The 16267-nt window shown below is 40.1% G+C and overlaps 1 protein-coding gene across 3 annotated transcripts in view; it reads left to right on the top strand.

Annotated features, from left to right (window-relative positions):
* Nucleotides 1-16267, top strand: part of ZMYND11 (zinc finger MYND-type containing 11) — a 79259-nt gene that overhangs the window by 59107 nt on the left and 3885 nt on the right. For all 3 annotated transcript variants that reach the window (XM_003786847.3, XM_023511376.1, XM_023511375.1), the window contains 10 exons: nt 2318-2395; nt 3396-3488; nt 5600-5687; nt 6786-6841; nt 8088-8165; nt 8996-9114; nt 12116-12323; nt 12666-12734; nt 13961-14233; nt 14790-14975. In XM_003786847.3, coding sequence (XP_003786895.1) covers nt 2318-2395; nt 3396-3488; nt 5600-5687; nt 6786-6841; nt 8088-8165; nt 8996-9114; nt 12116-12323; nt 12666-12734; nt 13961-14233; nt 14790-14975 — 1248 coding nt within the window. The remainder of the gene's footprint in view (nt 1-2317; nt 2396-3395; nt 3489-5599; nt 5688-6785; nt 6842-8087; nt 8166-8995; nt 9115-12115; nt 12324-12665; nt 12735-13960; nt 14234-14789; nt 14976-16267) is intronic.

Below are 16267 nucleotides of genomic sequence, written 5' to 3'. Positions count from 1 at the left end.
CTTTCTAAAGGAATTATAGATCTTACAAGTGCTAAGAAAAAAGTAGCCACCTCCCACCCTCTTCTACCCTCTGACCTTTTCCCACTGACCGTGTTGGTGTTGGTAAGGACCTTTGTCCCCAAGCAGTGACAGCTGGTTGGAGGCTCCCTCAAAGGCTTCTTTGCATCCTGCATGAGATGCTAACACTGAGTCTTGTTCTCCACTGTGCTCTGACCTGTGGGAGCATCTGGCTAAAAGTTTCCAATTGTCTCTGTGTAACAAGCACTGGGGAATCTAGGTAAAACTGAGAGATTTTACATTTTCTCACCATAAATGATGTGTGTGAGGTGATGTGTATGATAATTACCTCAACTTAGCTGTTCCACAATGTATACATATTTTAAAACATCATGTGTGTGCCATAAGAATATATCATTTGGGGGCAGCGCCTGTGGCTCAGTGAGGAGGGCTCCGGCCAAACTGCAACAAAATAGCCGGGTGTTGTGGCAGGCGCCTGTAGTCCTAGCTACTCGGGAGGCTGAGGTAAGAGAATCACGTAAGCCCAAGAGCTGGAGGTTGCTGTGAGCTGTGACACCATGGCACTCTACTGAGAGTGACAAAATGAGACTCTGTCTCTAAAAAAAAAGACTATACCATTTTTATCTTGTCAATTGAAAAAAATTTTAATTAGAAGAAGAGGAATTACTAAGCAGTACAGCTAATGAAACCCACTTATGAACTAGAATTCAATTTTTGCTTGAAGTTCTTGTCTAAGCACTGCCATCAGGTACTGTGCTCAGAAACTTACTTGAGTTCTTCATTTCCCCTTTCATGTGGCGATGTTATTCATTTGAAATTCAGTTAAATCCATTTGTTACAATTTATTTTTCAAAAGAGAGGGGATTCTCAAACTATATCACATTCCCTTCCCCCAAAGATTATAACCCTGGGGTTTAGGAAACTCTGCTACAGTTATCTATGTATCTCTACCATTGGTGCTCATTCTTGGCAAGTATCGTGACCACCTGAGGAATTAGTAAACACATAAGTGTAAGCTGTGAAGTATGAAAGTCCATATCTGGTGCACAGGTGGAGTGGGAGATCTACTCTGTGATGGGCATAGATTAGAGGCTGTGCACGAATCCTGATGTTGCATGAGGAGGAAGCTTGGACTGTGCCTGCTCATTGGCAGAGAACCAAGCAAGAAGCAGAAGTTGGGAGATTAGCACCTAAAACATTAAATTTATGAAATTCAGTTAAGTTTCTGGCTAAGAAAACACTTTTTCTTCACTATCTTAATATGTATGTGTACTAGATGCATGCGTACATATGTGTGTTGGATATATATGTAATGGGTTCACATAAGCCCCAGGTAAAAATTATCAGCTACATAAGAATTTCTCTTTCCTCTAGCACATTTAGCATATTAGAATGACCTTGAATTATACCACTAGGCAGAGAGTCATAATCCAATGGCCTAAAAAAGTTAAAGCATCCATTAAAAAGAGCCCAGGCTGGGCCAGGCATGGTAGCTCAGGCCAGTAAACTCAGCAGTATGAGAGAGGCGGGAGGATCACTTGAGGCCAGAAGGCAGAGTCCAGCTGGAGCAAGAGTGACCTGCTCTGTCAAAAAACAGACAACCAACCAATGGCCAAACCTGCTCAATTCCTCTGCGTCAAGGTCTAATTATAGTTGGGTATCCATTGTCTTGCCTTTCCTTCTAGAAATGACATAAAAAGTAGAATCCCATGTTTTTCCATTTGAAGTTAGATTTTCTGAGAAAGAAATTGAAGAACCTAATCAGTTTATAGGCCAGATTGAGAAATTGGAGTCATCATTGAATAGATCCTTAACATAACATAAAAGATACCATTTTTCTTATGGATATGTTAATGTGTAGCTGTACTATATATAATTATATATCATTAATAATTGAAATATTTTTAAAATCACCCTTTTAGCAAAGAATAATGTTACATTGAAATTCACCATTCAATATTGCTAATTTAAGATGTTCCCGGAAGGACTTTAGCCGTTTTGTTTTTTAATAAATGATTCTCCATTATGTCTATTTTTTTCATCTGAAAATTGCTTGAAGTTTTTAAATACCAAGAAAAGAAAAAATATATAACCCTCTAAAGCATTATATAAAGTACAATATAATATTTCTTAGTTCTCACTTTATTAAATAATTTTTGTTATGCAGATACGTTGGAAATAGTGTATCTTCTAATAAAATCCTTACATGCTATATGTCTGTTACATATATCTTTTACATGAAATAGGTATATGAATGATCAGATTATATATTATTTTTAAAACTCTTCTCTTCTAACAGAGCATCAAAAAGAAGAATACAAACAAACAGGAGATGGGCACATACTTGAGATTCATCGTCTCCCGCATGAAGGAGAGGGTGAGTCTCCATGAGGCATCTTCCAGAATCTCCCCAAACATGCTTGACCCAGGTCTGCTCTTTCACAGCAAGACTGAGGAGTGACAGACATGGCAGAGCACCCTGTCCTGTTTCCTCTCTGCAGTGGGCGGCTCTGTAGCTTGCTCTTAGCTTTTTTGTTTTGTCTTTGTTTTTGACACAGGCATTTCTCTGATTGCATTGGATTAGAAACATTTACATTTTAAAATTTCATTTGTAAGAACAAATATTTTCTTTTTTGTTGTTGTTTTTTCCGAGACAGAGTCTCAAGCTGTCGCCCTGGGTAGAGTGTCATGGGGTCATAGCTCATAGGCTCAAGTGATTCTCTAGCCTCTTTTTCTATTTTTAGTAGAGACAGGGTCTCGCTTTTGCTCAGGCTGGTCTCTAACTTGTCAGCTCAAGCAATCCACCCACCTCGGACTCCCAGAGTGCTAGGATTATAGGCATGAGCCACCACACCCGGCCAGGACAAACATTTTTATTGACGATTACTATTTAAAATGAAATGGAATTTTTCTTTTCTTTTTTTTTTTGAGACAGAGCCTCAAGCTGTCGCCCTGGGTAGAGTGCTATGGCATCACAGCTCACAGCAACCTCCAACTCCTGGGCTCAAGTGATTATCCTGCCTCTGCCTTCCAAGTAGCTGGGACTACAGGCACCCGCCACAACACCCGGCTATTTTTTGGTTGTGGCCATCATTGTTGTTGGCAGGCCGGGTTGGATTCAAACCTGCCAGCTCAGGTGTATGTGGCTGGCGCCTTAGCCGCTTGAGCCACAGGCGCCGAGCCTGGAATTTTTCTAAATAAGTATTCTTTCTACCAAAACCATAAGGAATGCTGCACTAAACTAATACATATATATATTTTTTTATGTTAAATTTTAAAGTGCTTCCTGTAAAGTTTCTCTTTAAAGGTAAAAAATATAATGCACTTAGCTGTCTCTCTTTAGCCACATTTAAATTGTGTGTCTGACAACCTTGCAGGCTATCGATCTGAATAAAAAGGGGAAGGACAACAAGCACCCCATGTACCGGAGGCTGGTACACTCAGCTGTTGATGTTCCCACCATACAAGAGGTATGTCAGCTCCTTTCATACCCAGTGAAGTACGTTTTCTTAACTGTCAGGGTCAAGAACGATTCAGTAGCTAATAGTGCTTTTCTGTCTCCTCCCCCTGGGAGCACGCTCTCCCCACTTTCCCATGAGGACAAAGCCTAACTACCAATGGGGCAGCACAGCTTGTGAGTGTCATGTGCTTGCTCGAGAGCACGTGGGGGGAACTCTTCACAAGGAGGCATCAAGTCAGGTTCCATATTTGACAAGGAGCCATCACTACTGTGAGTGTCACATGATTGCTCTGGAGCACTTCAGATGCCATCTTTGAAAGACTTGGTTTTAAGCAACTGATAGCTGCTTGATATTTGTTGGTTGAAGGAAATGCATTCTAGCCCACGCAATTTAATGTTTCGGATGTGAAAAACTCACATCTAGGGTTAGCAGTAGTAATTGGGAATTTTTCTCACACAGAGAAAGTAGAGTGTGGGACTCAGCTACAGTTTTAGGAAACAATAAAATGAATAAAATCAAGGTTATGATTAGAGAAGTTACTAAAGTTCTCAATTTCACCTATTCTAGCTGAAGATTTTTAATGAGTTTGTAAATAATTACAAATTACAACAAAATCCAGAACACATGGATGTGTTTCCAGCCAGAGTTGCTGAGTTACTAATTTTGTGCCTTACATGTTGAAAATTTAAAATCCGTGGCCTGTAACAGTCTATGGGGAGACCACAGGAATAATTTTCAAATTACCTTACAAGTTTCCTAATTCCCTTAGTAGCTAAGATTATGATTGTGTTATTTCAATTTAAGATAAAGGTAAATGAAAGTAATTCCCTTAAAGTAGCTAGCAAATTCTAGAACAAAAACAGGTACTTTTAATTTTATTGCCTGCCCCAGATTTATAGCCCCAGGCATAGCCTTTTCTGCTAAACCCTGACACCTCTGAAGAACCATCAGTAACACTTCCTACCCTGCTCACACTCTGGTCCCACTGACCCATATGGACCTTGGCTGGCACCCACTGGGTTAATGGTGTCTTGGCTTTGTGCTTAGCAAGTGCTGTGAGAAGGAGAGAGAGGAAAATTAATGGATATGACTTTCATATTTTCCGGAATTTATAATCCCATTAAAATACAAGCCACAATTAAGTGCTTTGAGAGAGCTGTGGGTGTACTGGACTCCAGGTGAGCCCCTAGGGAACACCAGTGCCTATATTCACTTTAGCCTAGTATCTAGAAGTTCAGGGGGAGCTCAGAGCCAAAGCAGGTAAATAATCCATATCACTGTGTGTGCCACACAGGAAGCGGGTGGCTTGACTGGGGGAGCCAGTCCATGGAAGAGATGGCAGCTGAATTGGGTCTCAGGACTGTACCAGGCAGGGTAGGAGGGCAGCTCCATCTTGAGGGTTCTTTGATGGTCTTAACATTACAAGCTGTTTTTAAGCCAGTTTCCTAAATATATCAGCAGGATTAAAAAAAAAAAATGCTTCCTTGCTACCTGGGTAACTTTGCCACCCCCCGTCCCTCAGATTTCTTCTGTTACCCTTCTCTGTGGCAGCCCAAGGCTCAGCTACAGAGATGCAGTGGGGGAGACCCTCCAGATGTTGCTCTGAGGTAAGAGAAACCCTGGCATTGCCTTGGTACAGGGAGGAATCGGAGACATTATTTTAAATGATTTATAAAATCAGCATCTAGCTCCAATTCAGAATTAAAAATATGTCTTAGCGAGTATGATGAACTGTCACAGAGGCTTAAGGGTTCTGTATTTAGTCTTGGTCCTGCTGAGTTATGAGGAGTGGCAGGTGTGTGGCAAGGGCTTCATCACCTGCACCGATCTGAAGGCTGTGACATGTGGGGCTCAGCAGCACTCGTCACTGCCATGGTGCGCTGTCACACAGTACACTGTGAGCTGTGCAGCCCGCTTCGGCAGGTTTCCTTAGAGCTCGTAAGGCTGCAGTGCTGTGGTCTCTGCAGTCAGCGTAAGGCTGAGCCACGTGGGCCACTTGCTGGCTTCTTCTACGCCTCTTCTCTGTTGCTGCCACACGGAGGTCCTGGGTCTTCTGAAAAACTGTGCACGTAATCCAGACATTATCGCTAGCAACTCTTTTGCTGCTCTGTTCTCTACAGAAGGTGAACGAAGGGAAGTACCGGAGCTATGAGGAGTTCAAGGCTGACGCTCAGCTTCTGCTCCACAACACCGTGATTTTCTATGGAGGTGGGGCCTTGTCTTCTTCTGTGTTCATGTTTAAAGTTCCTGTTATGTTCCATGTTGAGAAATACTTTTTGTGAAACATTACATTAAAAAAAATTAAATATCAGAGTGTTTGGTGATAAGAGTTACAACTTATGGAATTGACTGGCTAAAGGCAAAATTTTAGTATGGTGAATGATGACAATGGAATTATTCCTATGATTTGTTTTAGCTGAGAGGCTTTTCATAAGCACTTTTATTAATTATGATTGTTTACCCATTAGTCCTGGTCATTCAAAGTAATGTCACTCTGTACCTAGGAAATTAGTAGTTGTGTTAAAGGTAAAATAAAGATGCCTATAGAATTTCATTTTGCTGCTTTAACCTTACTTAAGGTATATATATACTTTGCACTGGTTACAATGGCTAAATACCTATAATCTCAGCAATTTGGTAGGATAGCTCGAGGCAGAAAGTTTGAGAGGAGCCTGGGCATCATAGTGAAACTTTGTCTCTACACAAAATTTAAAAATAAAATAGGCCAGGCACAGTGGTTCATGCCTGTAATCCTAGCACTCTGAGTGGCCGAGACTGTTAGATTGCTGAAGGTCAGATGTTTAATACCAGCCTGAGCCAGAGCAAGACCCTGTCTAGCTGGCTGTTGTGGTAGGCACCTGTAATCCAGCTATTCAGGAGGCTGGGACAAGTGGATCACTTGAGCCCAGGAGTTGGAGGTTGCTGTGAGCTATTATGCCACAGCACTCTACCAAGGGCAACATAGTGAGACTGTGTCTCAAAAAAAAAAAAAAAATTAAAATTAAATAGATGTGGTAGTACACCCCTGTAGTCTCAGCATCTTGGAAGGCTGAGCAGAAAGATCACGTAAGCTTAGGAGTTTGAGGCCACAATGGTCTGGGATTGCCTCTGGCCTCCAATCTGGGCAACAGAGCAAGACCATGTCTCAAAAAAAGGAAAAAACATATACACATGCACATTACATACATTTTGTTTGAAATGACATCTATGCACTTTTGCAAACTGAAAGAGAATAAAATGATGTTAGTTTTTATAGTCTTCTATCTCCAGATGACCGCTTATGGGAATGTCTGTTTTTAATTACAGCAGACAGTGAGCAAGCGGACATTGCAAGGATGCTTTACAAAGACACATGCCACGAGGTACTGTGCATGCCTTATAATTAAACTATTGCTGTAATCCAAATGCATTTATTTCAGGATTTCACCCTTCTTACCTATATCTTAATTATGCTGTTTCATTTAAATGTCTTTTATTTTTATGTTTGACGTACATGGGAAATAATAAAAATAGAGAATAAAATTTCTGGCAAAACTATTCAAAGAAAAATCTTGGGAGTCAGATTTAGTTACTAAGTAACTTCTATAAGGAAACTTTCGATCAGGAGCTGTTGGGTTAGATAAGCATGTGGAAACATCACACTGGGCACTCAGTGAATATTACCCTCTTAACAACAAAGTTTGTATTTATATAATAAATGAAATTCATCCAAAGAAGTATATTTTTGGAGGTCTTTTTTATTTGAAACACCTGTATTTCTGTAAAAATTCTTCAGTTTATACAAAAAGTTTTGTTTCTTGAATTCATTTCAGATTTGACTTTGATTTTTCATTCATTCAAAAGTGTTCATTGGCCAGATGCAAGTGGTTTACCCCTGTAATCCTAATACTCTCAGAAGTAGATTTTTTTTTTTTCCAGAAGTAGATTTCTTGAGCTCAGGAGTTCAAGACCAGCCCAAGTGAGAGTGAGACCCTGTCTCTAAAAACAGCTGGGCATTGTGGTAATACCTGTAGTCCCAGCTACTCTGGAGGCTAAGGCAGGAGGATCACTTGAGCCCAAGAGTTTGAAGTTGCTGTGAGCTATGACACCCAAGCACTCTACCCAGGGAGACAGAGTGAGATTTTGTCCAAAAAAAAAAAAAAAGTGTTGAGTACCTGCTATGTGCCAGGTAGCGTGTGGGAAGGAATGAAGTAGCTGAGAAAAAAGGCAGAACATATTTCAAGTTGAAAAGAATGTTGTAAAAGAGAACAAAAGACTAAGGTGGAGAATGAGGCAAAGTGAGGATTAGGGGCAGGGCCGGGTGATAAGGGTGGTTATGAGGATATGCTCTGTTGAATATGCAGCAGGGACAGGGCAAAGTCAACCAGACCCAAAGGGGACAGGGCTGCTCTAAGTGCTGATGAGACCTGGCAGACGATTCTAACAGAAAGCTAAAGAGTCCTTCAGTATTATTTAGTGAAAAATCTTAAATCTAAGTGTAAAAGATTATATATAAGGCACAAAATTTAAGAGTATGTACATGTCAACCTACATGTATTTTTTACTGGTATATAGTTTAATGTACATGTTTATTTTATGTAGACTAAAATAGTTGCTTTTCTTTTTCAGCTGGATGAACTACAGCTTTGTAAAAATTGCTTCTATCTGTCAAATGCCCGTCCTGACAATTGGTTCTGCTATCCTTGTGTAAGTGAAACTTTGTGGTTTTAAAAAAATTTTTACCACTTTATGTGTATAAAGTATTGCTCTGAGAAAATTTATTTCCAGTTTACTTATTTTTCTTTGTTATAGTCTTAAAGAGCATAAACAGCTGAAACAGGAAAATTATCCATTTCTGATTTTAAAATGAAGTATTTAGTAAGACTAAGCATTGGGTCCCTTAATAAAGTGAGTTTTGTTTTTCCTTTCAGTTTTTCACAAGAGGTCTTAGACTTTTTGTATGTCCATATAGCTATTTAATTTCCTCTAAAATAGCATAATTTCAAAAAGGTGCTGGCAGAGAACCTCCCAGAGCTCTGACTCAGCACCTTCCAAGCCACCTATTTTTCAAGACACCACTGTACTTCACTAAAGTCAGTCTTCACTAAAGTGGAGAGCTCTGACCCAGGAGGCCCATGAAGGCCCTAAAATTCTCCTGTTTCTCACAAATTCCTGGGCAATGCTGAGGCTGCTGGCCTCAAATGAGGCTTTATGGTGCCCTTTCAGGGTGCCCTTTTGGTAGCATTCCCATATCTTTAGTGTCAGCGCTGCCTCACCCCAAGTCCTGCCTCTTCTGAGAAATGACATTCATGTCAATACTCAGGCAAATATGAATATTTTTGTGTTTTTCTTGAAGGTAAAATCAACCAATCCTAGAAACAAAATCTTAAATGTTTAGGAGTTACAAAAGAAATATTTTTAAAAGAATGGCTTATAGTTGACTAAGCAGCTCCATGTTCATGGTGTGCTTGCATTTCATGCTTTAAAAAGTAGTACTTTATAAATAATATAACAAGGCAAAACATTTTTATTTCCAGATACCCAATCATGAGCTGGTTTGGGCTAAAATGAAAGGTTTTGGGTTCTGGCCAGCCAAAGTCATGCAGAAAGAGGACAATCAAGTTGACGTCCGCTTCTTTGGCCACCACCATCAGAGGTGAGTTGCAGACCAGGGGGCTGGGATGGATCACCACCACCAGAGGTGAGTTGCAGACTCCAGGGGTCAGATGGTATATGTCTAAAGTCCTGCATCTGGTGGCTTCTCTGTCAGAGACAGTGTGAAGTTTATTTTAAATTGAAAAAGCAAAATCAACACAATTATGCAGCCAATAGTGATTTCTACAAATTATTTTTACAGTTATTTTTCAGATATTGTTTCCTAAGCAGGATCTTTTTAATAACTGCCACTGTTAGACCTCAGAAGCATGTTGGGATTTATAACAGGCAGGGCAGAGGGCTTAGAATGTGTCCATTTCATAGCACTGTGGTGACTTTACAGTTGCCTCGGCCACCTTCAGGCCCTATTGAAATAATCAACTTGGGAGTAGAAGAGAATATCGATCTTGTGAATAAAAGTAAAAACCATTTTATTACTATCAAATTATTTTGAACAGTGAAGTATCTCATGTAAAGAAAGTTTAATGAACCACAGGACTGTAAAATTGCAACTATCTCCTTTGTAGATTAAGGCCATAATATTTATTGAATATTAAAAATGAGCAAGTGTAAGGTACTGTCTATATTAATGTTGTGACTAGTAGCATTGACTTTAAACAGTTTTTTGCCAATCCCTCTATACACTCAAATGGGTGAGCCACCCCCTCCTACACTCTGAGCAGGTTGTAAACCTCCAGGAGAAAAGGTCACAGCACTTGTATTTACATATGACGCTGCTTTACTGAGGTTTTTATAAGGTTTGTAAAATTTTGCCTGCCAGACAGAAAAATCATAGATGATAAGGTTGATCTTAAAGAGGCACAATCTTTTTGCTCCAAGGCACTAGAAGATGAGGTGGCCTGGGCCAGGAAATCAGGGACAGGCAAGAAAGGAGGAGAATGTTTTAGGTTCATTTACCATCAGATCACTGGGCCATTTTATCCTGCATAGATTGAGAGCATTCACAATTGATAGCCATATAGATAGAGGCAAATTAGACTATGTCTCTTTGTATTAGACTTAAATTGTGGGATGTTTGTTTGCTTTTATATTTTTGGTTTTTGTAGATAAGAGAACACACCCAGTAATACTTTTTAAAACTTTTTAAAATTATCTATAATAATGGAGTTAAAAGAATAGAAATATATTATGAACTGTGTTGACACTTACTTTAAGAGTAGATGTAGGGCAATGCCTGTGGCTCAAAGGGGTAGGGCGCTGGCCCCATATGCCAGAGGTGATGGGTTCAAACCCAGCCCCGGCCAAAAACTGCAAGAAAAAAAAATTGATTATAATAAAATTGATTTACATCTATTCTTTTTTTTTATTCAATGGGTAAGTTGATCATTTAACGAACAAAAATATACCCAGGTTACAGGTTTGTTCCTGGCAGTCAGCACTGTAATGGGTTCTCACAAAAGCAAATGACATTTAAGATGTGAAAGGAAACACTTGTATTACATAATGGGTGCTCAGTAAATATTTGTTGGCTGGAAACTTAATCATCTAATGGCAAGAAACTGTGCCACAAAGAGGGTTTCCTGTGTGCTCTGCACTAACTTAGGCCTGTCAGTGTACTTCATTGCAATTTTAAACAAAGCTCTCAAACCAGATGGGACAGTTGTTGATAGAAGATTTATGAATAATGTTATGGAAGTTAAAATTTTTTTTAAGTTTAGCCATCATTAGCATCAAACAGTATAGCTTATTATGTATTTAAAATGTGGTTTTTAATTATAAAGCATATAGCTTAGCTTGTACAAGCAAGTTAGAAGTCTTTATTTATGGCTGAGTCACAAATGGCCATAATTCTCTAAGACATTCCTTAAAAATCAGTGACAGGCCCAGTATTTCTGGAACTCCACAATTGCAGGCCAGGAATGAAAACTACGATATTTTATATATTTACAGCAGGAAAACTGAAGAGAAATAAACTCTCTTTAACAGAAAACTAAAGAGAATAAACGTGTTACAGCACCATATCCCACTGTGCTGTGTGCTCTAGAAAGTGTCTGAGCAGTCCCTCATATTGCCCCTGTCTGAATAGTACTCATCTTTCAAGAAGCAGCCCAAGTAAGCCATTTTGGTGGTGAATTATGAGTCCTCCCCTGAGAATGCCTGCACAACATGCTGTGTTGTACATTATACTCATTCCTAGTTCCTCCTGGCAGCATCATACGTTCCTCATAGGAGGGCAGTAAATGAAGTGTCACCCCAGAAACAGGGGCCTGAGACCTTGGGGAGCCCAACCCCCTGTGGGCCAATGAGACAGTGAAACTCCAGCTCAGATAGGCTCTGTCCACTTTTGTTTTCTTTGTGCTGCCCTCCAGATGGATACTGACTTAAATCCAGCCAAAAGATTAATACTTAGGAAGATTTTCTTGAAATTTTAGCATTCTTCCCAATAGAGTCAAATATAGTTTTTTATTCTCTAGTTTTAGATCTATATAACACATAATTCAGAGGCAATTAAAGTTGTGTTTATAGCTAAGTACATTGTTGACAAATAACAAACCCTTTTCTATGTGTTAATTGGGTTTCTCCAATGAATAGGGGCATGATAATAACTTATCGTAATACTTTTTTAAATGCTAACACTTTATACAAGTACATGTATTTATATCATGAATGTTTCTAGGCATTTTCAAATGATTCTTCAGTGGTAATCAGCAAATAGATGAGTTCTGCTAGGTTTTGACATTTAAAACAGTAAGAGGCAGCATATTTGAAAGACTCATGAATAATGCAGGTATGAACTATGACAGGCTAAGTTGGTTAAAGAAAATAGTGAACAGTTAGGAGATATTTGTGAGCCTCTCCAATTCTGAGAACAAAACAAACAAAAATCCTCACTTACTTTCTACTTGGTTTAAGTGTTTGTTTATTCAAACTGTAACTAACAGCCTTAGTAGATGAGAGTTGCCACAAATTATACTCACAACAGACAAGCGTCCACTGAACACCGTCCCTACCATTGTGGATGTTTTAAATGATTTTCCTAGGGCCTGGATTCCTTCTGAAAACATTCAAGATATCACTGTCAACATTCATCGGCTACATGTTAAGCGCAGTATGGGCTGGAAAAAGGCCTGTGATGAACTGGAACTCCATCAGCGTTTCCTTCGTGAAGGAAGATTTTGGAAGTCGAAGAATGAGGACCGAGGTGAGGAGGAGGCAGAATCCAGCATCTCCTCTACGAGTAATGAGCAGGTGAGTGTGGCTCATCACGCAAGTGCCTGTTGCTATCATTTTTGAATGTGAAAATCTTAGTGTACTGTAACAGATTTTTACATTTTTCCTTACTTCTCTTTTCCTTACATTTGTGAAGTGCATAAACCAAAACCAATTCAAACAAATAAATAGCTGTAACCACCAGTGATGCTGAGCCTACCCTCCCATGTGAAGACTGCAGGTGCACCAGCTCTTTCAGGCTTCAGTTACCAGAGCAGTGACTAAGCACGTCTCCTTTCTGGGTCCGCTGGGGGTATTTTCAACAGAGAAGTATTTCTTAGGTTCTGGAATAATTGTGTATTACTTTTATAATGCCTACAGCTGAAGGTCACTCAAGAACCGAGAGCAAAGAAAGGACGACGTAATCAAAGTGTGGAGCCCAAAAAGGAAGTAAGTTGCCCACCTTGCATTGTCCAGGTGGCAAATCCAGCAGGAAGTATTTCCAAAGCACAGTCTCAACAACTGCTCCTGGTGGACACTTGTGAAATTCATTTGCCATCAATAGAATATTAAGTTGACCCAGTCTTCTGACCCTGCTGTCATTTGTTACACAAGAACAGCACACACAGGCTCGAGGTCTGCGTCTTAATTAAGCAGCCACTAACCTAGGTCTGGCTAAGTGGGAAGAGCATGTCACTACATTTCCTGGAAACGCTGGATAAATTCTTTGTTTTTAGTTATTTTAAGAAGAAATACCAATGAATCAGTGATGCCCACTTTCAAAAGCTGAAGGAGACTGTGGTTAAGGTTAACCTTTTTAGGCTCGGCGCCTATAGCTCAACCTGCTAAGGCGCCAGCCACGTACACCTAAGGTGGCGGGTTCGAATCCCCAGCCCGGACCCGCCAAACAACAATGACGGCTGCAACCAAAAAATAGCCGGGCGTTGTGGCGGGCGCCTGTGGTCCCAGCTACTTGGGAGGCGGAGGCAGGAGACTCGCTTGAGCCCAGGAGTTGGAGGTTGCTGTGAGCTGTAATGCCATGGCACTCTACCCAGGGGGACAGCTTGAGGCTCTGTCTCAAAAAAAAAAAAAAGGTTAACCTTTTTAAATGATATGAACCCTGCATGATTTAAAACTGTAAATGTGGGCATATTTCAAATGTATATTCAGTGAAAAGTGGGTTAGAATCTTAGGAAATTTGTTAATAAATATAGTCCAAAGAAGCTGATATCATTATAAGTTGATAATGATTTTATATTCTGTAGATAATTTTTTTTTTTGGTAGTTTTTGGCCAGGGCTGGGTTTGAACCCACCACCTCCGGTATATGGGGCCGGCTCCCTACTCCTTTGAGCTACGGGTGCCGCCCTATAGATAATTTTTTTTGTTTAGTCCATGTTAAAAGCAATTAACATACGATTATCAATGAAATACTGTTTAGAACTATTGTAGATGATACTGGCATTTTTTTTCATTCATTGGTTGTTTGGGAGTAGGATTTATTAATATATTTTTAATTATGGCAAAAATATAATAAAATCTATCTTAATTACATCTTTTTTAACAGCTATATTATTTGGCTATTTATCACTGTACTTTTATCCTAATCGAGTATTCTTGAACTAGTGAATTATATTACTGCTTAATATGCTTCTGCAAATTTTTTTTACCCTTTAGGAACCAGAGCCGGAAACTGAAGCAGTAAGTTCCAGCCAGGAAATCCCCACAATTCCTCAGCCAATCGAGAAGGTCTCAGTGTCCACTCAGACCCGGAAGCTAAGTGCCTCTTCCCCACGGATGCTGCACCGTAGCACCCAGACTGCAAGCGATGGCGTGTGCCAGAGCCTCTGCCACGACAAGTACACCAAGATCTTCAACGACTTCAAAGACCGGATGAAATCTGACCACAAGCGAGAGACGGAGCGTGTTGTCCGAGAAGCTCTAGAAAAGGTAAAGCTGGTCCTTGCAGCAGGGTCACTCTGTGCCCTGGGCCTCCCGAACAGGTTAGCTCCTTTCACTTCCACTCCAACCTGGTAGCAGCTTTTTAACACCAGGAATATAGCCGGGCTCAGTGGCTCATGCCTGTAATCCTAGCACTCTGGGAGCCCAAGGCAGGTGGATTGCCTGAGCTCACAGGTTTTGAGACCAGTCTGAGCAACAGCAAGACCCCGTTTTTAAAGAACAAAATAGCCAGGCACTGTGGCAGGTGCCTACAGTACCAGGTACTCAAGAGGCTGAGACAAGAAAATTAGTTGAGCCCAAGAGGTGAGGTTATTGTGAGCTGTGACAACACAGCGCTCTACCAAGGGCTACAAAATAAAACTGCCCCCCCCCCAAAAGGGCAAGAAAATAATAAAACTGATATCTCACATAACATTTCAAGCAATAATGATACTTACCTAATTTTTTATGCATCACTTACATAGAAACTGCATATTTTTATTTAGGTACAGATGGTTTATATGAACTGGGCTGACGCCCTATGGGCTAACGTTTCTCGTTTCAGCTGCGTTCTGAAATGGAAGAAGAAAAAAGACAAGCTGTAAATAAAGCTATAGCCAACATGCAGGGTGAGATGGACAGGAAATGTAAGCAAGTAAAGGAAAAGTGTAAAGAAGAATTTGTAGAAGAAATCAAAAAGCTGGCAACACAACACAAACAGCTAATTTCTCAGACCAAGAAGAAGCAGTGGGTAAATATTGGTGTTTCTTTAGAACTTTGTTTCTGAGATGGCATCAAAGGAATAGGTTGCATATGCAAAAATTATTCCTGAAATAGGATCAACCGTGAGGTTGTCAACTTTAATTAATTTTAAAAATCTTACTAAAAGCTCTAAAATGGGCCCGTTGTGATGGCTTAACACCTATAATCTCAGCACTCTGGAAAGCTTGGGCAGGTGGATCCCTTGAGCTCAGGAGTTTGAGACCAGCCTGAGCAAGAGAGATACCCCATCTCTACTAAAAATAAAAAAATTAGCCAGTCATTGTGGTGGCACCTGTAATCTCAACTACTTAGGAGACTGAGACGGGAGGATCCTTTGAACCCAAGAGTCTTAGGTTATTGTGAGCTGTGACACCATGACACTATATCCAGGGCAATAGACTGAGACTCTGTCTCAAAAAAATGAATGAATGAATGCCTAAAAATCTCTCAGCGCTAAACCCCACATTATGAGCTACTGCTCAGGGTTATTTTGTTATATGGAGATTATAATACTTTAGTACATAGTATATTTAGCACAGATAATTGATATTTTTCCATCTATGCATATATTATTCTTGGGTAAACTGGTGGCTCGCCCTGACTTTTACCTGCTGATTTCTGATAGATAATATCCAAAGTGTGGACTTTTAAGTATCACAATAACAAAGGAAAGGTTTTCAGACTTCCCTGAACATGACAGTTACACAGCAGAGTCTGTGAAGGACGTTAGTCACTCTTACTTTAAAAGTGGTGATACTGGTCTCCACTTACCCTGATTGCAGCTGTCACTTGTCACTGTTCTCAGTGGCAGCTGCTCCTGCATGAACAGGCCCCATCCTCTCTGTTCACTGCTGGGGAAGGAAGTTTTACTCCTAAAAGCTCATAACGTGGTTTTAATTTTAATGAATTACTATAGAAAGTTTTATGGAAAATTACATTAATTCTTCATTTTTATCAAGCCTATATAATGTAAATACACATAAAGAAAACTCTTTATGAAAGAAGTATTTTTAAATGTGTGATAAAGATTTAGCAAAAAAGGCCAGGCCTGGTGGCTCACACATGTAATCCTAGCCACTCTGGGATGCAAGGGTGGGTGGATTGCCTGAGCTCATGAGTTGGAGACTGTCCTGAGCCAGAGCCAAAGTGAGACTTCATCTCTAAAAAATAGCCCGGTGTTGTGGTGGGCACCTATAGTCCCAGCTACTCAGGAGGCTGAGGCAAGAGAATCACTTAAGCCCAAGAGTTTGAGGTTGCTGTGAGCTATGACACCATGGCACT

Source organism: Otolemur garnettii, unplaced genomic scaffold, assembly GCF_000181295.1.
Source record: "Otolemur garnettii isolate 467f Iridium unplaced genomic scaffold, OtoGar3 scaffold00019, whole genome shotgun sequence".
Lineage (NCBI taxonomy): Eukaryota > Metazoa > Chordata > Mammalia > Primates > Galagidae > Otolemur > Otolemur garnettii.
The sequence above is the reverse complement of the archived record's forward strand: the minus strand, read 5'-3'. Positions and strand labels throughout refer to the sequence as shown.